The sequence below is a fragment of the Eretmochelys imbricata genome, chromosome 3 (assembly GCF_965152235.1).
Source record: "Eretmochelys imbricata isolate rEreImb1 chromosome 3, rEreImb1.hap1, whole genome shotgun sequence".
NCBI lineage: Eukaryota > Metazoa > Chordata > Testudines > Cheloniidae > Eretmochelys > Eretmochelys imbricata.
The window spans coordinates 128,432,436-128,460,380 of NC_135574.1; the positions used below are offsets into that span (position 1 = coordinate 128,432,436).

At 40.0% G+C, this 27,945-nt stretch overlaps 1 protein-coding gene across 1 annotated transcript in view; it reads right to left on the reverse strand.

The window, feature by feature from the left end:
• Positions 1–875: 875 nt before the first annotated feature.
• THBS2 (thrombospondin 2) overlaps positions 876–27,945 on the reverse strand; it is a 50,342-nt gene continuing 23,272 nt past the window's right edge. Inside the window, exons 13-21 of the mRNA XM_077812168.1 lie at positions 25,104–25,211; positions 22,764–22,923; positions 20,413–20,531; positions 17,678–17,912; positions 15,323–15,550; positions 13,875–14,146; positions 11,765–11,862; positions 10,684–10,823; positions 876–970 (exon numbers count right to left, since the gene is read on the reverse strand). Of these exons, the coding sequence (XP_077668294.1) occupies positions 876–970; positions 10,684–10,823; positions 11,765–11,862; positions 13,875–14,146; positions 15,323–15,550; positions 17,678–17,912; positions 20,413–20,531; positions 22,764–22,923; positions 25,104–25,211 (1,455 nt within the window). The remainder of the gene's footprint in view (positions 971–10,683; positions 10,824–11,764; positions 11,863–13,874; positions 14,147–15,322; positions 15,551–17,677; positions 17,913–20,412; positions 20,532–22,763; positions 22,924–25,103; positions 25,212–27,945) is intronic.

Consider the following 27,945-nt stretch of genomic DNA (forward strand, 5'->3'; position numbering starts at 1 on the left):
CAGTATTTTTAAAGAAATCTCCAGTATTTTTTTAAAGAATTTTTAAAGTATTTTTAAAGAAAAGATGATCTTTTTTGTTTATGGATACTACAGTGATATATACAAGTAGATAGATAGATGTAGATTCGATAATTGGTTGGCTGAAAAGTATACTGTAGCTTAAGCTATAAATGTTTCTAAAGACTTAGTTCTTCTTCACCTAAATGGAGTCACCCATCATGCAGTAGGCTTAAAAAAAAAAACACATGTAAACATAAGGTCAAAATTGAAATGAAACATTTCACAGTTATCTAAATGCAATGTTTGAGCGACCCAAACTTGTCTTTTCTTTCTTTTCTCACCTTCCTCTCCCATCACCATTCCCGCCCCTGTCTTTTTATTTGTGAAAATCTTTGAGATTTCAACTTTTTATCCTGATTTCAGACAGGAATATTTTTCAAAATCTTGACTTGGGGGTGGGGGGGGAGGAAAACCACTTTCCACCCAGATTATTTGTGATTGCAACACGGTGATGCAGCAAATATGAGCACTAGTTCCTGATACACCATACAGTACCCACCCCACTTCACTTAATAAAATAGCAGGCGCTGGCTGGATAGGCAGAGAGAAGCATCCTTGGAGAACAGGGCAGCTCTGGTAGATAAGAACTGCTCTCCTTTTTCTCACTGAAGAAGAAAAGGCATTACAGAAGCCCCATGACAACTAAAAAGTATTGTCTGCATACTGCTCCACAATATACCGTGTACCAACATTGCTGGATTGATTTTATACAGTAAAGCAGAAACTTCTGGATTTTATGAGCTAGATTCTGATATTAGTTGCGCTGGTATGGTCGTCTTCTGAGTCTACTGAAATCAGTGGAGTTCCTTGGGATTTCACGGACAGACAGAATCTGGCCCATAAGGCGTGAGGTTTTCAGGGTTTACATACTTTCTATATGGATGCATTGCAGCATGTAGCTCTTTCTCAGCTATGGAGGACATAAATCCAAAAAATTATGAGACTGAAGGAGAAAAAAGGACAGTTAAGAAAAATGGCACTCACTCGTGCAATAAACCAGCACACATTTAAGCAACTTTTTTTGGAAGGGGGAGACTTCACAAGAACGTATTTCTAACTGTATCTCCATCTGCTGTAAGTTTCACAGCTTTTATTTATTTAATTCAAACTGCCAACCCACCCAATTTCAAGGGAAAAGTTGTACAACTGTTTAGTTTTACACCTCATTTAAGCTAATCTGTGTCGTCACCCACATTGGGGATTTGGCTGTGTAGTACCAGTCACATCCTTGAAAGGTGGGGGCAGTTAGGAACTGCATTTCTTCTGGAAGGGTTTGATGAGAGATTGTAGAGAAGGGTACACACACATTACTTCATCTTCCTAGGATAATCCAGTCTGCTTTGCACTGTGCATGCCAGGCACCCTGTAGGCCAGTATAAGGAGGACAGGAAAGGAGTGGACCATGGCCCCGCCTCCTCTCTTTCCCCTCCCCCCGGCCTTTTGAGGAGCTATCTGACCCTCAGCTTCCCATGTTCCCCTGAGGCTACGGCATTGTCACTGGTTGTTGAGCAGTCTGCTTAGCAGCAGGGAAGACTCCCTTTCTTTTGGTCTTCAGCATACCCACTCAAGGGCCAGAGATAATATGGCCCCAGGTGGTGGGACTCAAGTATCCCACTCTTTGAGCTCATCTCTTATTTAATTATGGGGGGGGGAGAGAGGATTTTTCACCAAAGCAAAAAATCCCATTCCATACAGGCTTACAGTAACAATATTTTTCATTCGTGCCTCAAATTTTTGGAGATATTTGATTTTTTTTTCCATAGGGAAAAAAGGCAAAACATTATGGGAGTTAAGAATATTTATCAACTGGAAGGGATAAAGATGCCACAAGCAGCAGCCAGTTGAAGAATGGTCATATTAGGATACAACTGTTTGGCTCTGCCAAATTTAAAGGGCCAGCTAAAGAAAGGGCATGCTGGGGGGAAAAGTTCTTGTAAGAGGGAAACCTTGCGCTAAGGAGGCGTAGCAGAGACCATGAAAATGCAAAGGACAGTGTTCCTGAGAAATGGTTGTTTCTGCCTGTTGCATATCACCACTTTAACACAGGGAAATTACAGCCTTCATCTTTTTCTTACAGTCTCCCTCCCATTCTTATTTATCACTTTCTAGTTGTCCCTTTCTTTTTCTTGGGTAGCTTTCCCTGAAATGCTTCTGGCTTCATGCAGAGAACAGGTACAACTACAGGGTCTGAATCTATGGAGAAGAACATGGTATAGGAGGGAGGGATGCAAATTTATGAGGCACTGGGGAATCCTTTGAGGAAGATTCTTTACAGAAAGAGTGGACTCCATTTTAAACAAAGTGGAGCCAGATTGCTGGCACAGAAAATAGGGAAGATTTGGGGGATTATTTAAACTAGGTGGTAAGGGAAAGACTGACGGGTTCTGAGAAACATTTAGGTCAGACAAAGACATCTGCTAGGGATGTCAGTAACACGAGAAACTATGCATCTAGCAGTAGAGGAAAGAATTACAACAGCACTGCAGGAAGCAGAAGTTGAAGTCATTGAGGTACAATCCAAAATGATAATGGTGCAGATAAGCATGTTATATTAAGAAAGTACACCCAGGAATAAAGTCTACAAATGTCTATGTGCTAATACAAGAAGATTAAAGGCAAAAATAGCTGAGCTTGAATTCCCAGCAATAGAAAGGACCTCACTAGAACAGATATTTCAAGAGTGAAGTAAGACAATCTAGTTCCCTATGCACACTGTGACATAAGGCCCCATGTGAATCTGCCCCTGTGGCCCCACCCCTCCACTATGATCCCACTCCCACATGCAATACACATTGGAAAGAAACATTTGTATGACTCATATACCTTCCAGGTTTCTAAATTAACTGTATCAACTCAGGAAAGGGCATAATTGTGCATGACGGAATGAAGACGTCTGCTCAGTGTGCAGCTGCAGTCTGGAAAGCAAACAAGAAGTTACAATGTATAAGGGACAGGATGGAAAACAACATGATAAATATTATAATACCATTATATAAATCAATAATACTGTCTCATCTGGAATATTATGTGCTCCAACCCCCCGAAAGTATATTGTGGCAATAAAATGGGTTCAGGTAAAGGTAATAAAATGATTAAGGGCATAGAAAAGTTCTTGTAGGAAGAAAGGAGAAATATAAGGAGGGACATGATAAAAGTTTATAATATATTGAATGGGATAGCAACGGTAGCTTGGAACCATCTGTTCTCTTTGTCTCACAATACAAAAACAAATGGGCAGTCAATTAAATTAAAAGGTGGCAAAATCAAAACTGCTAGGAAATCATTTTTCCAGGCAACGTATAATTAGAGTGTTGAACTCATTACTACAAAATGTCACTGAGGCCAAACATTTGGCAAGATTCAAGGGATTGGACATTTATATAAATAACAAGAATGTCTAGTGCTGCTATAATTAATGCCAATAAACTATGGAAGGGATATTAAACCTCACGTTTCAGGATTTAAACCAATCTCTACCAGTTAGAAATTAGGCGGAGACAATGTTGGGGGCAGATAAAACAAGTACGTTTCAGTCTAGATGATTTATTTCAGATTAAGAAAAACAACAAATTACAGAGTTTCCATGTGAGAGTGAGAGAGTGACTACAGTGAGTGTCCCTGTATCTGTACTGAAATACAAAATGGCAGCTTTCCCCCATCAGCAGGGAGGTGATCTCACTACATACACACACAACACACACACAGAGAATGACAGCATCTCCTTCCAGTTATGTAGCTTTATAAAGAACAAATTGGTTTGGGAAGGAAACAATTCAGAACTGACGTGATAGAGGTATATATTGTTTACCCTCTCTCATAAGGCAAGAAAAAAAGGCCATCCAATGAAAGAAAAAGGTAATACAGTTACAACTGAGAAGAGAAAATATATATTTTATGTCATGCATGATCAAACTGTGGGACTCACTGTTAGAGTTTACTGGGGCCAAGAAGTGGCATTCAAATAAATTAGACACCAACAGGAATAATAAAACTATCTGCAATTATATTAGCTTGCTAAAGTAAACACTCATGCTTCAGGACATAAGCCAACCACTAGCCTTTAATGCATGCAGTTAGGAAGAACATTTCCCCCATAGGCATGTTAATGTATAATTTTTAATCATATGGATTTTACACCTTCCGTTGAAGCATTTGATTTTGGCCCCTGTCAAGAGACAGGATACTGGATCAGATGGCCTTTTGGTTTGAGTGGTTCTGTGCTCCTTTTGTTTCAAGGTCTCCCTTCCTGCTCTACAGGGGTGGTCCCCTCCATATTGTGAACAAATCTCTGCCAAGTTATTACATAGTTATTTATTTTTCAAATGGCTTTGTAGAGCAGATGTTCCCATGTGAGCATTAGCTCTTCTTTTACTTACATTTGCTGTGCAAATTAAACACTGAACCTAACCCGGATCCCATGGAAGTCAATGGCAAAACTCCCACTGAGTTCATCAAGATCAGGATTTGGCTCACTGACTGACATTCTGCTGCCCCAGAATGAAACTAGCAAGCAGTAGACATCGGGGTGCTGGAACAATTTATATAGTGGGGGTGCTGAGAGCCATTGAACCAAACTGTAAACCCTGGATATGAGGGAAACCACTTCAAGTCAGGGGGTGAGGCAGCACCACCATCATCCCTAGTTCCAGCACCTATGGTGGACACAGATGTTAACATTACTTATGCTACTTTTCAGGCTGTTTAACATGAGAGTTCACAGGTCTGACTCTTGCTTTTGTCTTCCTCCTGGATGAAAACCCTTGTAGCTATTTTAACCTGGTGGTGCTGGACAAACCTTTAAAGATTCAGCAGCTCAGTTCAGATAAACGCTCTAAAATTCAGAGGCCTAGCTGAAGCTTATCTAAAATAGCTAAACTGCTACAAAATTGGACTGGAAATCTAGTCACAACTTGCTTTCATGGGATTTTCAGTAGTGATTGGTTTGGTTGGTCCAGAAATAATAACACATGGCACTTACATAGCACTTTTCACCCACAGGTCTCAAAGCACTTTACAACGGAGGGCAAATTTGATCATTCCTGTTCTATATACGGGGCAACTGAGGCCCAGGGACTGTAAGTGATGTGTGACATTGGACAAAACAAATCAGTGGCAGAACCAGAACTCAGGTCTACTCACTGGCCCACTGCTCCGCCCACTGAAGAAACAGTCTGCCTTTGGATCTCTTTCAACACTTCTCTTTCCATTTCCATCTTGAAGAAAGAAGCTCAGAGGCTGCAAAAATTGAATTGCTTTTTTTTTTTCAAACGTTAACCAAATGTTTCTGAACTTCAAGATCCTCAGTTCTAATTTAGCTAGAAGTATGAAGAAAGGTCAGAGTATGTTATTGTTTTATATGAACGCATTAACTGGGAGCAGTACCTTCTATTCAGGCATTTTCATCCCTATTTTCTTCAGAGACCCTGTATTTTTGCCATGCTGTTATTAGACTTTTCCTTTCTCCGAGGCTATGTGCCACAGTATATCAAAAGAAGCCTTTGCCACTGCAGCCCAAACGGCAGTCAAAGCTAGTGATAGATAACTCTCCACAAGCCTGGAGATCGGAATCAGTTCAGATATGCTTTCAAAAGATTTGGGGGGTTTAATCAAAAGATTCTATGGCTTTCTTGTGTGACGTTTCTCGTACTTCAGATCCTATCTAGAAGTGTCACCCAAAAAACCTTTTGTTTCCTATCCCCATTGGAACACCAAATTGGAAAGGCACATGAAAATTAAAGTTGGGGGTGTGCAAGCCTATTCAGAAATTTAAAGAAAGGTTTGGTTCAGGTTCATTTCGCAAAGTGTGCGAAGTTTTGGCATGATGGGTGTTCTTGTTTTCTCTAAAACAATTCACCTGCCCCCATCTCCAAATGATTGCAGCTCATCGTCTGGCAAAGCATTGTTGTGTTGTTTTGAGAATTTTTTCTCATTTTTTGTGCTCATTCCTGAAACCGTTGATTGTGTGGGTAATCTTTATTCACACTAATATATCCCACTGACTTCAATAGTGTGTGTGGGAGTAAGGATTATAGGATCAGCCTATACATCTGTTCAATTACGCTGGCCAAGATCCAGTGCAGAAACCTGTGCATTTGTCTGGCAATGACAAGAAGCAGGAGTGAATTTCTCAATTATAGTGTCAGAAATAAAACAACTTTGGGTGGTTCACCAAGAGATTAAATGGCTCAAGTGGAATTATGGCTCCTGTCAATGAGCCCAGGAAGCCTGCTGTTACATCCTTAAAATATACTCAATGATTTGTAACTAACCAGCAGATCTGTTTGACTATGAAATGATTTTTAACCAAGCAACAGGTTTGTTTAGGTACCAGAGAGTTTCAGGGCATGGTAGCACTTTCTTTCTTTCTTTTTTAAGAAACATTTTTAACTATAAAAAAGGTAAAGAGATTTTTTTTATAAAACCTTTTTACAGTTTATTTCCTATCATTAATTGTTAAAATATAAAAAATGATCTAACTAAATGAAGCAGGATGTTAAATGGTGAATTTTGACTGTGTAAACAAATAAATAATTATTTACAATCTTTGGCAAAACAAAGTGAAGTTTCATTGATCTCATTCTCTCCCTCCTTTTCTCTCTCACAGGCACACACACACTTGCAAAGAAAAAAGGAAAAGAAAAAAGAAAATCTTCATAAATAATTTACATAGAATAGGAAAATTATGGTACAATCTAAATATTAACATCTTCATCCCCACACTGATGTCTTGCTTTCACAAAACCAAACCAAAAAACCCTACACGTCCATCACAATCATTACATTTAATGAAGTCTCCCCACTTTCTCACTGGGACTTGGGGATACAATTTGAAACAACAAAATATGAATTGCAACAAATTCAAAAAACCTCATAAGGAGGATTTTTTAAAGGGTTTGTTCATATGAAGAGACTGTAAAATGTGCAACTGAATTCTTTCTAATGAATATAGCAGTAAAATCTATTTAAAAGGAAAAAAAGAGCTGAGTCAACATTTGGCTCACCATGCCCTATGATAAGGCAAGAGATACTGTATTATTCCCTTAGTAAACCTCATCTGTGATTAAAATTACACCAGCATGAGTTTTTTTTGTGAACAAAGCTCATACATCTTAAACAAAACAAAAAAGTGTTAAATACTTGCATACTATTGTATAACTGAATAACTGTTGTATCTGGTTAGAATAAACACTGGTATCCCTTCAGCATTATTTAAAAAATAAAACAGTTCTATATACAGCAGACATAGGTAACAATACAAAATACTAAAATTAGGATAACAGTATATATATTAAGGTTCCATTTATAAATTCCTCATTATTATTTATTTAATCATGTGCTACTTTAGAGAATGCTGGATTGTCATGACATAAAACCGCATGTTTAAACAAGTGTGTACATTGCTACAACGATAGCTTCATGGTGTGATACGCTTTAACAGATTGTTCTAGCATTATTTGTTAATGTATTACTAATGCACTGTATGACATGCTTTAAAAATAAATTATCAGAGAAGGTAGCAGTATGTGTAATCATGAGAAATATTAACAAAATATTTATAACTGGAACCTTAATTTCTGAATTACCAAATAAGGTAATGGTAGCGTGGCTACCTTTTCATAACTCTAGATCAGGATTCAGTATGTCAAAGTGCTTTTTGCAGCAGAGATGGGAAAGTGATGCAGGTTCAACTTGTTCCAGATGGTCGTGAAATATGTTTATGAAGAGGAAATGCAAAATAAGATGTACACTGGCCAACTGGAAACCATTTTATAAAAGCCACAGTGGATGGCCTTAAGTGCTTAACTGAATTGTTATGCTTTCTTATATTGATGTTTAAGTTCTGGTTCAATTGTATTTGTCCTGATTTATGTCCATACAAATAACATGCATTGTTATTTCTAGTGAGACATTATTAGAAACTAAAAATCTGAAGTTTCAGCAACTTCTAATCTTAAAAGGTATTTTTGAAAGAGTTAGTAAAAGCATCTTTATCAGCTGAAAGATCTTTTTGCATCAAGCCATCTTCATATTATGTGGCCTTCACTTTATTCTCCAATGGCTTCTTCATTATTAGGCTAGATATTGTTGGTGTTGTCCCTTTGTTATTTTACCGAAATTAGGCTCAGAGGTTTTGTGTTACTGAGGTCCAGCCCTGATCGGAGCAAGGGAAGTGTCAACCCTAGGCATAAAAAAGCGTTTTTTACACTTTTTTTCCCCACTTGTTTAAGACAATGGATGATACTCATCCCCTTTTTCTCCATATATATATAAATACATTAAGTAATTACACTTTATATGTAAACGTCATTCCTTTGTAAAAAAACAAACAAACAAGTCTTGCTAAGTTTTCACTCTACAAAAATGTTCTAATGTATCAATCTGCTTTTGCTTCAGTGGTGGGTTGGACGCTCACATTTAGGTCCCATTAGTCCTCGTTTTCAGAAGGCACTTGAGCGTAGGATTGGCTGAGCACTCTTGGCAGCAGGGAGGTACAAAGTCAGTTGAACAGAAGGCTGGAGGAGGAGGAGGTACACAGAAAGAGATGTTGGGAGTACCAGGATGTACTGAGGTGTCTAGGTTGCACAGCATCTACAGTACTTTGCTGGTAATGCAGCAACCATAGCTCAGAAATCTAAAGCAAAAGAGAAACCAATATTAATTGGTGCAGAGGCATATTTGGTTCGGAATCCAGTAAAAATGGAACAAGAGCTTAAATGTGCTACAGTAAAGGGAAGCAGCCTGAGTAATACAAAGATAACTTTTCCTGTTCTGAGTTCATTTTCTTATAAATGTGAAAATATAGTACTATTTAAAACATTGTGGATGGTTTCATTATATTTAAAAAAAATTGGAGAATGCATGAATCACCATATTTGAAGGTTTTTAAGAATAGGTTAGGCAAACACCTGTGAGGAATGGTCTCGTTCTTACTTAGTCCTGCCTTGAGTCCAGGGGCAAGATGACCTATTGAGGTCCCCTCCAGTCCTACACTTCCATAAAATGATAATTGAAAATATCCGCTGAATCCTTAATGCCTCCTTAAAGAAGGGCTATCCATAAATCTGCAAGTGCATGAGTAACCCACTGCTGAATACGTTACAAGTCCTGCTCTGATCAACAGAGGATACGAGTTGTTACTTCTCCCAGCTAGGTAACATCGGCTTTTTAGCTCAAGCTGTAGCAGTTCATACTTTTAGCTCTAGAGATTCCCTGCTTCAGTCCTTGTGTGTCAGACATGAAGGTAACCATCACACATGCAACACGCACTAATGCGCTGGGTATGCACACACAGTTCCAAACAAATATCTCCCTCAGATAATTCCATCTTCTTTTTCCAGGCTGATTGTATTAAGCATGTGTTTGTGGTTATTCAGATTTACATTAAGACTAGTGGGATCCAAGCTATTTTAATGAATCAGTGTCTAAATTATGCTGTGGTCCCTTCCGGCTTTGGAAAGTGTCTTCTGGCTGAAACTTATCAGGACTATTGCTATATGTTATACAGTCATGCCCTGATTGGGAAAGCAGTTAAACACATGGCTTAAGTCTATGTTTCAGGACAGCATGTTGATCAACTCAAAATAAACTCCCTCTTGTTTCATTCATAGTTAAGAATTGATTGAGTTATTTCAGAATGATTGACGGATTAAGGATTCCATTCAACAACTGGAAGATACTTTCTATTTCCATCATTTCTCCCTAGTGCAGTGGTTTTCAAACTTTTTTTCTGGAGACCCAGTTGAAGAAAATTGTTGATGCCAGAGACGCAATGGAGCTGGGGATGAAGGGTTTGCGGTGTAGGGTGTGGGAGGGGCTCAGAGCTGGGGTGGAAGGTAGGGGTGTGGGGGTGAGGGCTACGGGGTGGGGCCGGGAATGAGGGGTTCAGGGTGTGGGAGGGGGCTCTCTGCTGCAGCAGGGGGTTGGGGTGCAGGAAGAGGTCAGGGCTCTGGGCTGCGGGTGCAGGGTCTGCGGTACAGTAGGGGCTCTGGGTTTGCGGGGGGCTCAGGGCTGGAGAAGGGGATTGGGACACGGGCTTACCTTGGGCGGCTCCCAGTCAGCAGCACAACGGGGGTGCAGAGGCAGGCTTCCTGCCTGTCCTGGCATTGAGGACCACGCTGCACCCCGGAAGCAGCCAGCAGCAGGTCTGGCTCCTAGGTGGAGGCACGCAAGCGGCTCTGTGCGGCTCTCGCCTGCAGGCACTGCCCCCCTCAGCTCCCTTTGGCCGTTTGCTGGACAATGGGAATGTGGAGCCGGTGCTTGGGGTGGGGGCAACGCATGGAGCCCAGTGGAACCCCCCGTCTAGGAGCCGGACCTGCAGCTGGCCACTCCTGGGGTGCAGCGCAGTGTCAGAAAAGGTAGGGACTAGCCTGCCTCAGCCAGGCAGCACTACCGGTGGGACTTCTAACGGCCTAGTCAGCAGTGCTGACCAGAGCCACCACAACCCAGAGCCTTACATGCTCTGACCCAGTTCTGGGTCGCGACCCACGGTTTGAAAACCACTGCCCTAGTGCATACATTTTATGTGCACTGGCCTCTTTCAAATAGTTCTGTTTATCTGGGAGACTGAAGTAATTGAGGCATAAGTAAAACTTTCATAATTGCCTAGTTCACTGAAAAACTAACCTCTGCATTCATATTTGAGGTCAGAGAAGTAGACCATTTCTTGAGAGAAGACAAAAAGACCTAATCGTCCACCAGCATAGGTCTTATCATAGATTGGTCCAGAGTCTACCATGACCTGTTTTCCTTCATATACTAAAACTCTGGAAAGAAAGACATATTTTGGGTTAGTATCATGAATCAACAGAACATTCCAAGATTGGACATGTAATAACAGCTGTCAGATGATGATATGATGTTGAATTCTAATGCTAGATGCCATGTAGTACAACTTCATTACATGGGTCATTCCTCTGTTGTACCTCCCCCGAGCCTGGCTGGTAGTCATAGCCCATTTATTGGAAGCCCTGGTGCTGTTCCATGAGTAATTTTATGAACATCATCTGCAAAGAATTTCCCAAATCCTTGTGTTATTACAGCTATGTCTTCTGGACTGTAAAGGAGTGTTACGTTCTTAATGTTGATTAGCCACAAGCCTCTTTATGCTCAGAGGTTAGCTTGAGAAATATACACATAATTTAATTGACTCACAGTAAGTCTGTTACCTCCTCACAAATAAATATACTTTAATGACTATTCAAAAACCTAGCTAATTTTTCTTTTTTCTATTAGAATTCCCAGAAGAATGAAGGAGCTTCATGGACAAGGACCGTAGAACCTGCCACATTAGATTAGGGCAATGGGCCCACTAGAGCAGTATCCTGTCTGATAGTGGCCAGTACCAGCTGCTTCAGAGGAAAGTGCAAGAAACACCATAGTGAGTGCGCAACTGTGAAATAACCTGCCCATAACAGGAGTATCTTTCTATACGTTATTTAGTAAGAATTCAAGATATTTTTATTTAATAATATTTAGTTTATGTAAATACTGAACAGTCCTAATGAAATTGAACACATATGATGTGTGTGTGAGGAGAGAGAGAAGTTATTTAAAATCTAATAAAATGTTCCAAAAATAGACAGACACTCTGCCATGAATGAATCATCAGCACTGGAATTAACAAACAAACCATTAAAAGCCACTACTTCATTCGAAGCGAAAGCTATATTACTAGGAAATTTGTAGGCACTGAAACACTTCTTACTTTATTAATCCTGTTTTAGGCCTGTGAATCAACTGCCACCTGTAGGCAGTATAATCTTTCCAGCCAACATTCTTGGGGTCATGCCACAAGGTACGTACCTACAATAGGAATACAAATGCTTCATTAGAAACAGTTTGTACTAAAGCAACTGGATATCTGATCACAGCTTATTTTCTTTGTATCATCAAACTAAAAATCACTTTAAAATTTAGTGACACTGAACTACATTCCCCCCACACTCTGATCACCTATATTAAGTCACATGAAAATTGCCATCTTCAGTTATACATCAGTTACCCTCAAACAAGTAGATTAATTCATAGATTCATAGAGTTTAAGGCCAGAAGGGACAATTAGATCTTCTAGTTTGACCTCCTGTATATCCCAGGCCATAAAATTTCAACCAGTTACCTCTGTATTGAGCCCAATAACTTGTGTTAAAGAATATCCTCTGCTAAAGAATATCTTTCCAGAAAAATGTGAAGATATTAGAGATGGAGAATCCACCACTTCCCTTGCTAGTTTGTTCCACCCTCAATGTAAAAAAATTATACCTAATTTCTAATTTGAATTTGTCTGGCTTCAACTTCAAGCCATTGGTTCTTGTTAGGCCTCTCTCTGCTAGATTAAAGAATCGTTTAGTGCATAGAATTCCCCCCTCCCCCCCCCACACCCCTTCCCCAGGAAGGTATTAGACACTGTAATCAAGTCACCTCTTAGTCTTCTCTTGGATAAATTAAACAGATTGAGCTTTTTAAGTCTCTCCCTGCAAGGCATTTTATTTATTACTCAAAGCATTTTTTGGCTCTTTACTTCACCCTCTCTAATTTTTTAGTATCCTTTTTAAAATATGGGCACTAGAACTGGATGCAGCATTCCAGAACGGGTCTCACCAATGCTGCATATGGATGTAACCTCCCTCCTCCTACTTGGTATTCCCCTGTTTATACATCCAAGGAGCACATGAGCTCTTTTTGTCACAGCATCACACTAAGAGCTCACGTTCAGTTGCTTGTCCACTCTGAGCCCTACATCTTTTTCAGAATCACTGCTTCCCAGGATACAGTTGCCATTCTGTAGGTATGGCCAAGATTTTGTTTGTAATGTGCCCAGCTTATCCAGTGATCTAGATCACGCTATATGACTGGCATATCTTCATCATTATTTACCTCTCTGGCAAGCTTTGTGTCATCCAAAAATTTTATCAGCAGTAATTTTATATTTATTTCCAGACCACTTGATGAAAATGTTGATAATTGATGAAAAAGTGCAAGGAAGGTAAAGGTGAGTGGAGACCTGGGAATATATTTTATCTTTGAGTTCTGTACATGTTCAGACACACACGCACTCTCACACAACATTCACCCTACAGAACTGATCCTGCTACACTTACCTATGTGAGTAGCTACATTGAAAGAAATGGGACTAATCAGCTGAGTACGGGCTACTGCAAGACTGGCCCAATATTTATTGTACATTGTTTCAGATCTCTGGCACAATAAAACTCTCCAGGAAGGCCCAGACCCTGGAATGAACTGTATGCAGTTGGATCCCTGTGCTTGTGTAGTGCCCCACTGACTTCAATGGACTTCCTTAGGGTCACAAGGACCACCGTGTGAAGTTATTGCAAGATCCGGATCTACATGGGAGTTTGTGGCAAACTTTCTGAACACAGCCACGTTCAGAAATATAAACATCAGATATATGTGATGCCCCAAAGGTGGGCGTTTAAACACCCATCTGAAGAGAATAAAGCCCATGAAGGGCTTTTAGAAGTAGTGTAACAACAATACTATCTCCAACCTGGAAGAATGACCTGTACTCCTTGTCCTTTGATTTTGCAGGTTCTTTTTAACTACTTTGCATATTCTCTTTTATCTACATATATTTTGCATTACTGTGAAAACAGTACAAATAAATCAGAACAAAACCACCTAAAGAGACTGGCAATTTTACCCAAAAATTAAAATAACATTGAAAAGTTATTTTCCTACTCTTATTGGCATAATGAGCCTCAATGTCCTTTTTTAATTGGTAACCGTTTTTTGTGTCAGCCCCCTTTTTACAATATTGGTCATTCATCAATGGTATGAAGACTTGATTCTCTTACCTGTCCAGGTGTGTTTCCAGTGTGCCAGAGAGCATTTCTCAAGTGCTCACCAGTGCCAGTCGTAGAGTTCACTACTTTGAGTGATACCCCTGAATAACCATAAGCCCTGGTGGGCTTGTCCTCCCAGTAGGTCTGTGTGACTTGCTTCCACATCAGGACATAAAATCGACTGCTGGACTGATAACCAAACACAAACCCGGCATAATCGTCATCACGGTCTGTGTTAACGTAGAATGTGCCACTGAAGTCAACAGAGGTGAACTCATCAAAACCTGATAGGGGATTAAATGTGCAAGATATTCAGTTCCTCCATGTGTTGCAAATTCAGAATGCTTGAAAGCAGACTGTTATACCATTTCTGTTGCTTTGGGCTTTCTAGTTTGTTTGGTGTGGGGGTCTTTTTGTGGGGGGGGGGAAGGTTGAGAGAGAGAGTGAGAGAGAGAGAATGAACTCATATGTACTGTTTATATAGTACTTATATATCTGTTCTGTCTCATTCCTTAAACCGGGATGAGGATAAGATGATATCATCCTCTCTTTGTACCTTTGTTCCTGAGTACTCTTTGCATTTCTCTGTCCCTTTCCCTTTTGTAATACCACTGTTACAGAAACAACATGACTTGATAGCCCTTTTAAACAAAAAACTAAGATTTATAGTGTCTTACATTAGGATCCCTTACTGTACCAATTGGGAGCAAGGAGGAAGCATTTGGCAGGAAGAAAAACTAATGTGCTGTATGTTTGCAAGCCTGCCTCAGTCCTGATTTATTCAGATCAGTGAAACAGCTATGTTCCCTCTTACCTATCAGAATTAACTCTATAAAAATGCATGTGGGGGTTATTGTAGATAGGTCTAACATATAGCAGCTGACATTCCAAAATGAAATGGAATCAAGTAGCTCAACAGGCTTTTCTCTCATATGCAACCTCAATACAGAATGCTTTTTCTTCATCAGCTGAGCAGAGAGTTGTGCTAACAGCAACAGGAAAAAACTCTGACAGGTATATACACGCAGGTACTCTCAGACACTCAGGATATATACTCCCATTTGAGTAAATGAACCAATCCATGCTATGTTGGGCTTCTATATGAAAAGAGAAACAAGACTATGCAGTTGTTTGATGTGCTACACCAAGTATAATAGAAGTGTGGTCTAGGAGCTTGAACACTCAGGTCACTATGAAAAATTCAAAGTCCTAATCCCAGCTCCGACAGTGACTCTGTATTTTAATCCCTCTGTCTCATTTTCCCTATCGGTAAAATGGGAATAATTATACTTACCTACCTAATGGGGTGTTGAAGAGAGTGCTGTAGCTAAAGTAAAGTGCTTTGAAGATAAACAGCACTATATCTATCCTAAGGTCTGGGGCTGTGTATTATTCTGTATGTGTTTCAGCCAGCACTGTTCCAAAGAATCCAGATAATTCTTTTCTCTTTTGATACTCACCTACTGCTATGCCAGGATCAGAGTTGGCAGTCTGCACCAGTTCTTTACCCTGGTGGCGAATAACCCAGTTGGGGTCAATTTGAGCTGTTCCCTTTGGATCCAGGGGGACCATCTGGAATTTTCTGAAGTCAGTTTCACTGATGTCAATATTTTCGGGGCACACGTCATAAATATCTGGGACACTGTCATTGTCAAAATCGTCTTTGCAGATATCACCTCTGCCATCACCTACAAGCAGAACACATACACAGGCAAAAATTGTTAGCATTGTGTACCTCTCTCCTTCTCTATTTATATAAGTCAACAGCTGTTCACATAGGAATTACTACACTGGAAGAGACCAGTAGCCTATGTAGTGTGCCATCCTGCCACCAACAAGGACTTGTTGCAGACGCAAAATGCAGATGCAGACGTAAAATGTCTTTAGTGCACTTGATCACCATTGTATTCCTCAAGCACAGGCTTTCCGATGGAAAGAAGGAGAAAGAACCTTAGGAAACAAATCAAAGACTTTCTGCAGTTCAGCTTGGTGGGAAAATGGTTCCACATTCCACTGTCTGACAGCCAAGTAGAACTCCAAATTCTGACCAGCTGTGCACTCCTGCACTTGTTTATCTTAACATTTAAGATAAAAAACTATGCATTTCCAACTTTATTCCCTTTGCCAATATCAAAGAAGCAATTCTTGAATCTATATGAGGATTTTAATTATTCAGTGCATATGTTGCTGAAGTTCCCAGTGGTCCTGACTGCTGACAGAGTTGATTTTGTTTCAAACGATATTGAAAGCATTTGTCCAACAAGCCATGTCGTCCACAAACTCTATCCACATCTGCAACTTAAAATTGTGTGGCTCACATGAACATCTTTTGGTTTTAGTTATAGTCTGGCTTTTGCCAAAGTTGAACAAGATTTATTCTGCCGTTGATGATGATGATGATGAGCAAGTCAACCTGTACTATTGGTTCTGTGGGATAGTCTTCACAGAAGTGCATTCACACACACACTGGCCTAGACCTCCATAGCCCGGCTGAGCTGTGCTTGGCACAAGACCAGGAGGAGCAAAAGCTGGCTTTAATGGAACTATACTGCCCAAATCCCCAGATCACCCTTGGACTACAGAGGTCCTGATAGAAGTTAGAGCAGCCCAAGGGCTATAGGGCCACTACAGAGATTGGCAGGGCACAGACTTGTGTAAGTCATTCCCTCTTTATCCTAGCCATGGCCCTTTACACCAGGATACTGGGAGGAGAGGAGGTGTGGGAACTGCTATCACTGTTCTATATCACCCAAGGACTTCCCAGTGCAGATAGAATCCTCAGGGGGCTATAACTACCAGCTATACAGCGCAAAGTAACCAGAGCAGCAATCGAGAACTGGTCCACTGTAAATGTATCCTCACTATGAACATATGAACTAAATTTTGCTTTCAGTTACACCAGCATCAATGTGGAAGAACTCCAGCAATTTCATATACACTCGTGTAACTAGGAAATATCTCATATGTATTTATTTTGTGGGTCATTACTCATAGATATATCAAAAGTATATCTCAGTTTTTATCCTAAAGGATCACAAATTGTATTATATAACATGTATATATGTTTCATATGTTATATATATATATATATATATATATATATATATATATATAGGTAGCACGTCATTAACCACTGAACTGCAACCATTTACATGGTAGAGCATTACACCTATTTAACAGTGACCTAGACTACAGCACAACAATTCAGGAAAAGAAATGAAGAAAAATACTGCATCCATTTATGCAAGTGTATGGTGCACATGATCAACACATACCTAAAGTGCTTCTTCTGTGAAACAATTTTTAGTATAGTTGGTTGAAAAATGGCAAATATTTTCCATACATATTTACAAATAAATGAATATTTTTCATTTGTTTAAAATGTTATGGAATATTTTGATTCTTTCAATAAAAAACTGAAGCTGAATACCAAAATTTTTCAGTTGTGTTGGTTTTCAAAACCCAAAACAGTTTTTTAAATTAAAAAAAAATCTAGTTTAATATTGCATCAAAAATTAACATTTGAAAAGGAAAAAACATTTTCCCAGAAAATGTTTTTTTAATCAAAACTATATTATATGTTTGACAAGTTCTAGTTTGATGCCTTAATACAGTGCTCCAAGTTCAGACATGGCATAAGCAGGAGCAAATTCACTGAGGTCAGTGATATCAGGCCTGTTACCTCAAGTTCAATTTGGTCTGAAATGTCTTATTTCTTTTATCCATGGGAAAAAATATCCTCGGCATTAGTCTATGCATGCATCAGTTCTTCATGTACTTAGAACTGAATCAAACCCACACTACTTGGTTCTTACCATCAGAGTCCTTTTGGTCAGGGTTGAACATGAGCCGACAATTGTCCCTGTCATCAGGAACACCATCATTGTCATCATCGGAATCACATGCATCCCCTTTGCCATCCTTATCATGGTCAGCCTGGTTAGAATTGGGGATGTAGGGGCAGTTATCTTGGTTGTTCTGGTGACCATCTTCATCTATGTCCTCATTGTTGTCACACTGGTCACCAACCAGGTCATTATCTATGTCAGTCTACAGAAAAAAACAGGCATCAACATTAGCATCTTGATTGTTACAAAGCACAAAATTGAGATGACATGTTTCCTTATTCTCTACATTTCTCTTCCAGTAACTTCCTGAAGAGTTCCTATATTGTGGTGACAAATTTCTATGAAGTAGAAATGTAATAAAATTTCAATTTTTTTCACTCTAATATGAGGAATGTTAATGAAGACCTTACTGAAACTCGGGCAAACATTTTCCGACATGGCTCCTAGTTTACGTTTGTTGGTTGGAACCTACTGGTCCTAACTCACAGGTCTGATACATCCCCTTTACACTGCTGAACCTTGGTCAGATCTAGCCCACAGGAAATAACCCTGATGTAAAGGAGTTCTCTGTGCATCATAGGGTATGTCTACACTGCAAATAAAAACCCACAACTAGCCCATGCCAGCTGACTCAGGCTTGCTCAGGGTTTGGGCTAAGGGGCTGTTCAACTGCGATGTAGATGTTTGGGCTTAGGCTGAAGTCCGGGTTCGAGAACCCTCACAGGGCATGGGCCAGCTGAGGAGTTTTAAACGCAGCGCAGACATACCCATAGAGTCATAAAGGTCATGCCAGGGATGTGGCCAAGGTAGGAGGTTTGCCTGGAGTGCCACTGCATTCTGGCAATTTTTGTTGCCACGTAGAGCCCTTGGAGCCATGGAAAGCCAAGTGAAGTTCAAAGCAGACCTAAGGCTGCTCTAACTTGCAGTGGGAGCCAAATTATTCTCCAAATGGCACAGGGAGTGAAAAGGTGGGGTTAAAGACATCTTTGCCCCAATCCCTCAAGCTCTGCACGGAGTGGCACTTAGCCAGACCTGAAAATCAGGGCTGTTGTTTTTCACATATAAGGAAGTTTAATGCCTACATTGAAGAGGAGAGGTTTTTTTATATGTATAAAATGTTAAAGGTCCAAAAGAAGGATGGACAATTCAGATCTAACTTTTCAGTCTTAAAGCCAGCTGTTTGGGGTTTGACTGCAACTGTTATAACAATTTAGAAATCTGGGATGGACACTAGAGTATTCATTAGATACATTGCAGGACAAAAATCTGATGTAATTATTTAATAAAACATAGTGCAATGTGATAAAATTCTTCCCTGGAACATAATTAACATTGCAAGCAAAAAATAGATGCATATATGATATCATGCATTTCAGCTGGCCCGACAGTCCCCCATGAGAGTGTGTTACCTCATATTATTGAAGTCTGTGCAAGCTGTGTAGCTCTCATATGAACTGTCTTGCCCAGACAAGGTTCTTAAGGTATGAGTGGCTGCTATTGGGCTCAATGAAGTTTAGTTATTATAAGCCCTGAGGTGAAGCTAAGTGCAATAACTTTGCATAATTATAAATTCCAAAGCATTCACCTGAACCAAGGCAATATTCATTGTTAGATCATTGAAAACCTGCAAAACTATTTTTCATAATTTTTGCTTTCAGTTCATACCAGAACCTGCAATTTACCACAAATACCATAAAAGAGCTGTTCGTATATTATGTTGCCAACTAGGGCAGTTTTCTTTTCATGTAAAGTGGGTGGATTGCAGGTAGAAGAGAATTATCACTAAACAGAGTGCATCATTGCCATAATGGGCCTTTATGTTTTATGTGGAAATGAAAAATGAGCAAAATACGGCCTTTTCTTTTCCACGCATTGTTATGTTTCTTCTGTGAAGGAAGGGGCATGATTCTCGTACCACAGGTCTGAGTTACTGTCACTGAAATCAATCGCAGTTACTCACGTCCTGTGATAGGAGAAAAGGGCCCCTCCAGTTCAGAAGTGAATTTAGGCTGCATTTTGCACTGGCGGCTTGTGGGACATCAGACTTTTAAAATCACATCATTCAAATTATGCATCCGATGAAGTGAGCTGTAGCTCACGAAAGCTCATGCTCAAATAAATTGGTTAGTCTCTAAGGTGCCACAAGTACTCCTTTTCTTTTTTCAAATTATTCTGTATCCTGTGATAATAAAAGAGCTTCCTGGCCTTTTACCCAACGAGTCTGTACTGTATCTCCCACACCCACACAGAGCAAGCAGCTAGCTAAAGATCATAAAAGGAAGGCAAGATGGTCTAATGGGCAGGGCACTGGACTGAGAGTCAGGAGACCTGGACTCCATTTCTGGTTCTGTTGCTGATCTGAGACCTTGGGTAAGTTAATTAGCCTCTTTGTCACTCTTTCCCCTCCCACCTCTTGTCTATTTAAGCAATACGCTCTCTGAGGCAGGGACTGTCCTTTACTATGTGTCTGTACAGTGCCTAGCTCAATGGGGCCCTGATTTTGGTAGAGGTCTCTATGCTTGACTCTAATGCAAATCATCATCATCATTTAGTTTAGTTCCTTAAACATTTTCTCTCTCTCATTCTCTCCTATTCTGAGGTCAGCATTAATACATGCAGTTAAAAGGTTGCTTTCAGAGTTCCCACTTCAAGAGCAAATCCTCCCACCCATCGCTCCTCACACAAATGGGCTTAGTGTTTACCTGATCAGGATTGTGTACCAATGGACAGTTATCACAATGATCGCCTACTCCATCCCCATCTGTATCTCTCTGGTCAGTGTTGTAAACGTATGGACAGTTATCTCGTTCATTAAAAATGTCTGTGAGGGTAAAAAAATAATGTGACTGAAGCAGATAAGAAATCTAGCATGGCTGGTTCACATACAGTAAGATATACCATTGCAGAGGTCAGGCCCCTACTTAAATTCCATTGAAGCCCTATTTTGAGGGTTAAGTGGCTCTGAAGAGGTTCGTAGCCCTCTGCTGATCCTCTGTCAGAAGTGAGTTTTATTCATGGTACATTTTATTTGCCATTCCATTAAAGCTGCTTCAGTTTTATTGTACTACCACATCACAACAAGAAATGAAAGAGCTACTGAGGAATGGGTGTACAGTAGAACCTCAGAGTTACAAACCCCAGAGTTACGAATGACTGGTCAACCACACACCTCATTTAGAACTGGAAGTACGCAATCAGGCAGCAGCAGAGACTAAAAATTAAAAAAGCAAATACAGTACTGTACTGTGTTAAACGTAAACTACTAAAAAAAAATAAAGGGAAAGTTAAAAAAAAGATTTGACAGGTAAGAAAACTGTTTCTATGCTTGTTTCGTTTAAATTAAGATGATTAAAGGTAGCATTTTTCTTCTGCATAGTAAAGTTTCAAAGCTGTAGTAAGTCAATGTTCAGTTGTAACCTTTTGAAAGAACAACTATAATGTTTTGTTCATATGAACAACCTCCATTCCTGATGTGTTCGTAACTCTGAAGTTCTACTGTAATTTCACACTGTGGGCCAAATCCTGCTTTCCTTACTAATGTAAAAACTCCCAGATATATTTCAATGGAAGTTTTGCTTTTGTAAGGATGCATGAGCTTTGAAGAATTTGGCCTTTTATATTTGTGAACCTAAAGAAAATGTGCATTGCTAAAAAAGTAGGATTTTTTTTTTCATTTTAAATTACTTGGCGTTTTATTGCTTAGAGTTGGAACTACCTCCCCAGAATTTTTGAGTAATGTTCTGCAATAAATACTATATCACAATGGAATTCCTGAGGAATTCTATATAGCAATGCATTGCATGAGTTTATGCTTTAGTGCTAAATGAACTCATCTTAGTATAACATATATATCATTAATTGTACAGCGTTGCCAAATATTCAACAGACACCCTTCCTTCTCATTTTGCAACAAACTGTCCTCTCCTTCCAAAATTGTTGTCATGGTGATAAAAAAAAGTTAAGACAGTGTTGGCACAAGTGCCAGAAGATGACACTATGATCATCTCTTCAATTATATGGCTTCTGGAGCTTTATATAAATGTCAAAATATGGAGCCTCAGCCAAAGATACAGAGTTATGATTTCCATTCATTGCACATGCAGAAATCCCATGAGCTCTAGTAAGAATCTGATGTTGTGAGTGATGGGAGAACTTCAAAAGGTTCAGCAGTTCAATTCAAATAAGCATCCAAAAGTTACATGATTACTGAAGCAAATGCAAGACCAGACATTCTTCTTCTACTTCTAACACTCCTGGGTTTCAACCGTGTTAGAAATGCTTCAAGAACAAGCTTTCTAAAGATATTTCAATATTTTTGCTTCCATTTCTGGCCAGAACCAAGACTAGAGAGGTGTGTACAAATAAGCAAAACTCAGAGGGTGTTTGAGTTTGGATTGGTTTGAGCTTTGTATGATTATCCAGGTCAATTCTGATTTTCCCTGGCCCAGATTAATATCCTCTAGATATTGCCTTAACCGATATCTTTTTTTCTCTAGTATCCAAACAGGAAACAAAAGTAGCATATTGATTGCATCCTGATTATTTTTGAGTCAGGAAGAAATTCTTCCCCTCCTCTGAGGGATATTTGCAAGGGTCTTGGAATGGGGTGGGGAAGTGTGATTTATCTAGAATGTTGGGCAGGGATGATCTATTACATTCACGTGAGTACATTTCACATTATTTTCACATAAGATTTGAGGACTTCAGCAACACAAGCCGAGGTTATGGGCCTATTACAGGAATGGTGGGTGAGATCCTGTGGCCTGCAATGTGCAGGAGGTCAGACAAGAGGATCCTGATGGTCCTTCTGCCCTTAAAGTCTTATGAGTCTATAATCAATGTCCTGTGTTCAATGCAAAGCATGGGGATTGGTGGACCTTGGTCTTCCCATTTTTTCCCTATATTTCTGATTGCAAAATATAAGCTGGAACTGATTTTATCTTACATACAAATGCAACCAGCCCATCCATTTGACCATAAGGCAAAGTATTAGGTCTGGAATAGTAACTAATTCTGAACCAGTTGCTGTCTGGTTTATTGAATAAGAACATACCATCACCATCAATATCCACAGCACATGAGTCACCCTCTCCATTATTATCCGTGTCAATCTGAGCAGGGTTGTGCACATACGGGCAATTATCACATCGGTCACCAACTTCATCCTTGTCATAATCAAACTGACGGGGGTTGAACAGAAGAGGACAATTGTCCTAGCGAGCAGAAGCAAAGGATTTAAGAATATAAATCACAGCTTGGCCTGAGACATTATTTCATGTATCAAGAAGTATTTCCCCACTCTCCCGTCCCTCGTATTCCACTTAGGCAGAAATAAAAGTGAAAATGAAACTAAGACATATAAATTGATGTACAAGTGTACCTTTCACTGATGAGCTTAGCCCTTTCCCTTGTGTTGTTATTTACACCTCTATGAAGCGGGTGCAAAATACTAAGGCAGATTGGTAGGCATATTACACCCATTTTATACAAATGTAAATGACTACCTAATGTGCAAGGCAGTGGAGGATCAGGCCCAACGTACATGTGTAGAGAGGAGACTAGATCTCACAGAACCTTAAGAGAAGTCATTGGAGAATATTTTGCACAATTTTGTTGTTGAGCAAGCATTTCCCATGAAGACAAATTACTGTCTTAATGCAACAGCCAGACTTCACTATTCTGGATGTTCGAGGAAAAGATATAAAGGAAAGGCAAAATATGTCCTAGTTTATCAAATACTGCCATAGGGTAACAAAAAAATAAATGTGCCTGACAGAGAGAAGAATACTCACTTCAGTGTCACCTAACTGGACAATGTAACTGATGGCAATAATTTCTGTAACTGCACATGCAAAATAAATGTTATTGATCAAATGCTTGTTAAACTTTTTTTTTAAAGTTTCCAAATACAGATCCAGAACATGAAGGCACACAGCAAACTATACCTCATTTTCCCCTTTGGTTGTTACGTTCTCCCCAGTGCAGACAGAGCAATCAAATGTCATTTTTGATTTAAACCAGAGGACCAGCTCCTGCTCTAGTCAATATACCAAAACCCTAAGATTATGCCACAGAGCACTCAGCACAGCACAGGATAGGGTGAAGGCTTAAATGGGGCATTAGGTCCTCTTTGCCCTCCTGCAATCCTACTCTGCTCTGCACCAGGCTGTACCCCCCCAAGGGTAACTGAGAGAAGACAGGACAGTTCAAAGCTGCCCTAATGCAACTGAAGATCTGATCCACACAGTCCTTAATTATTTCTTGTAAGGGAGTGTTATGGGGTGCACTCACCCCACACTGGACAGGGAAGGGTTAACTCCTGACTGTGGGCTGAGAAGCCATACCCCCATGTCCCAACTGGGCGTGCTCGAAGTGTAGCACCCCATTATAAGAGGGAGCAGCCCAGCTCAGTCTGGGCTAGCCGCCAGAGAGGAAGGATGCATGCTGCAGTCTCCAGCCCAGGAGCTGCTAGAGCCTCAGACTGTGGGAGCCGGAGACATTGAGTCTCAGGCAGACGCCCAGGCCAGGACTGCAGGAGTCACAGTAGGAACTGCCTGAAAGAGGGTTCCAAAGAGGATGGATCTAGACTGTTCTCAGTGGTAGCAGATGACAGAACAAGGAGTAATGGTCTCAAGTTGCAGTGGGGGAGGTTTACGTTGGATATTAGGAAAAACTTTTTCACTAGGAGGGTGGTGAAACACTGGAATGCGTTACCTAGGGAGGTGGTGGAATCTCCTCCCTTAAAAGTTTTTAAGGTCATGCTTGACAAAGCCCTGGCTGGGATGATTTAGTTGGGGATTGGTCCTGCTTTGAGCAGGGGGTTGGACTAGATGACCTCCTGAGGTCCCTTTCAACCCTGATATTCTATGATTCTAAGTAGCCCAGGGAGGGACTAGTCACTGTCCCTAAAGCAGTCAGCATGTTTTGGGTGGATCCCTGCTGACTAAGTGGCAAGCCTACACCTCACTACCAGGGCCTTGGGCTGAGACCCGGTGGAGCCAATACCATGGCCGCTACCCCCCTGGGCCCAACACTATTGACTCTGGCCTCTAGGTCTCACTTCCCCGAGGTTCAGGGTGTTACTAGGGACTCTGGCCACTAGGCATCACTGCCCTGGGAGCCAGGGTATTGCTAGGGATTCTGGCAACTAGGTCTTACAGCCCAGGTAGTCAGGGGACTGCTGTAGACCCTGACTCCTATGCTACACAGCCCTACAGCAGAGAGCCAATTGGTAGACTTAAACTCTGAGGCCTAGAGGCAGAAGGCGGCTTGAGAGAGAGGGTGCACCCCGCACTGGACAGGGACCGCCCTCCCCCCATCCCATCATATGCATTAAAATGATAAAAGACTTTTTAAAAAAAAAAAAAATCAAACATTAAATAAAATCTCATACTTTGTCATCCTCTACCCCATCATTGTCATCATCTTCATCACAGGCATCACCTTTGCCATCCTTATCAAAGTCTTCCTGTCCAGAATTAGGCAGATGGGGGCAGTTATCCTGTCCAGAAAAATCAGTACATTATTTTTATGTTATGTCACAGGCTCGTAACATAGGCTTGAAGATTATATAGCCCACAAGAGGCTATAAAACACATAGCTGAGGAAATCTGTCACAAGTACGTTTTAAAGACTTTGTGTTTGTTTGTTGCCAAAAATATTAGTTCATCCAGTTTTCATGCTGTAAAATAAATTAAATGAAGTTGCAAATCACATTCCCCAACTTCCTTCTGTTAGAAGGAATGTTTGGAGTGTATGTTAACTGAGAGCATCTGATAGGGAAAACACACACACACACACAGTGTCAGCTCCTTATAGGCAGCTCATGAAGGAACTTTGAAGATTGCAATGTAACGTGGCTGGCTTTGGCTGCCTTTAACCAGAAGAATGAAGATGAAAGCTAAAAGGATGATCTTCAGATGTAATCTGTCATACGGAAAGTTAATGCAACAAAGACATAGACACGGGGTTGTAGTTTGAGACATGTGTGTCCTTTTGCACTGTTAGATTTCCAAGACTTTTGAAAATAAAAGACAAATGTATCCTTTTTTATTTCTCATTGAAGGTCAGAACTGAGGAAAGGGTGATTATTCCAAGTGAACAGTTTTCTGGATTGGGGGAAAAAATAAGTATAGATTTTCAAAAACCGCGGTTCAAGAAAGCAATTACTCTGATTAACATATGGAGGCAAATTCTGCTCTCATTTACACTCATAGAATCCTATTTAATTCAGGGAGGTTGCATGGATGTACCCCAGTGGCATCACAATGGTGCAAAAAAGAGTAGGTCCTTCAGTCGCCAAATCCTGCTATCTCTTACAATAATTACGTGGGCTTTCTAAATTGGAAATATAAATATAAAAATAAAAAAGTGAATCAATGATCAAACATTTTAACTGCTATTTTTAGTGATGGAGAATCCACCATGATCCTTGGTAAATTGTTCCAACGGTTAATTACTCTCACTGTTACAAATTTATGCCTTACCTTGGGTCATCATTCTGCCTTGGGATAAAGAATGGGTGAAAATGTAAAAAGCCACTCGAACCATTGTCTATTTCCTATCCCAAAACATTTTCTGGGGTTATAAATTGTTCTCATTGCTGTTTTCACTTATTTTCACCTTTCCACTTCTGCTAGAAACCAAAACTGGACATGCCAAAGCACTGCAGAAATATTGTTCTTATAGCACATATATTTGTGTCCAGGATCAGCAAAAAAAATGTTGAACTCTCCGGGAAAGATCTATTCTCATGAGGTTTCCAGCCCAAATTTTCAAGCTCAAGAGATTCTGTTCGTCTAGACAAGCTGAGGAAAAAGCATTATAGTTTTTGGATGATTATCAACATCAAAATGAACCTCCAAACTTTTAGGACTCCTTTTTTTGTATATACAGGTGCTCCCGAATGATTGACCCAATCTTAGCCTCCAAAGTATCATATTTATGCTAATGTTTCATTTTTCAGTACAGGAATTCTGGAGGAAAAAAATGTCTATACATGAAAACTTTGAGAGAACCAGAAGTACATTTAAATTCAAAATATTAATTTTATTTAGACAATAAGTTATTTTTCAATCACTTTCACAGGTTAGGAAAAGGATATATATATATATTTTTTTAGAAAATTGCTAAACTAGAATAATTTCTAATGAGTGCTACTGCCTGAGAATATTTTCTGTGTTTTAACTAGACCTTTTTTAATCAAACATTTGTTTCTATAAAATTAATGTATGTCTTACAGAAAGACAAGACTGAACCTTTGGGAACAGTCTCCTCTAAATGTGTTCAACATGTTATGTTCTTAATGAAAGCAGATCTTTTGTGTTGCATCTTGAGTCAACATGTTGCATGTCCTGATGACAGGCGCCAAAAAGAATATATGAACTGCAAAAGCTGAGTTGGCCAGATCTACAATGAGCTGACAGCAGGCAGCGTGAGAAAGTTCAGCATCTGAGACTAGTGTTCAGCAAGGGTCTATCTAATACACCCTTTCTGTTAATAAGGCTTTGGCCCAAATTCATTCCTGGTGTAATGCCATTGACTTCAATTGACTTTTTGCCCTATTTAACATTCTTAGCTCAAACACTGTTAGTCTCTGTGTAAAGTTACTCATTTGTTTACCCATTATGCTAGTTCAGAACTTGACAAGGTTCTTTTGGTTTTATTGCCACTGTCAGAGTGCTAGAAGAGGATGCCATCATTCAAGACAGGTTGGTTGCATTCTCAAGTACATTAAGGACCTATGTTTTTTTAATTTGGGGCAGGAACAGAAATCTAAGAAGGTCACGCTTAGAACTGAAAAAGAGCAATTAAAAGAAAACAGTGCCATCTGTAGGCCTATGCAGCCAATGTCCTTGCATGAAGACTAACTCAGCAAAGTGCTTAAGCACGTGCCTAACTGTAAGCATGTCAATAGTGCAGTGATTTCAGTGGGACTGCTCAAGTGCTTAAAGTTGAGTACATGCTTAAGGACCTTCCAGAGCTGAGGCCAAGTTCACCCATGGCCCCAGACACACCTATCCTAACCATCATCTACCCTTTCTCTACTATCTCAGCAGCCCTGCTCCATCTGCCCTTCAGTCAGCAATACCAGAGCAATTGTAATCCTATTGTCTGTTTTCTTGTTGAGTGAGGTGTGCCAGATCACAAGTGGGGATGGAGTTGCATGGGGCTGCACACTTCTGGCATAACCACCCACAGAATCTGCATTCTGGTGTAGAACATTATTAATATTT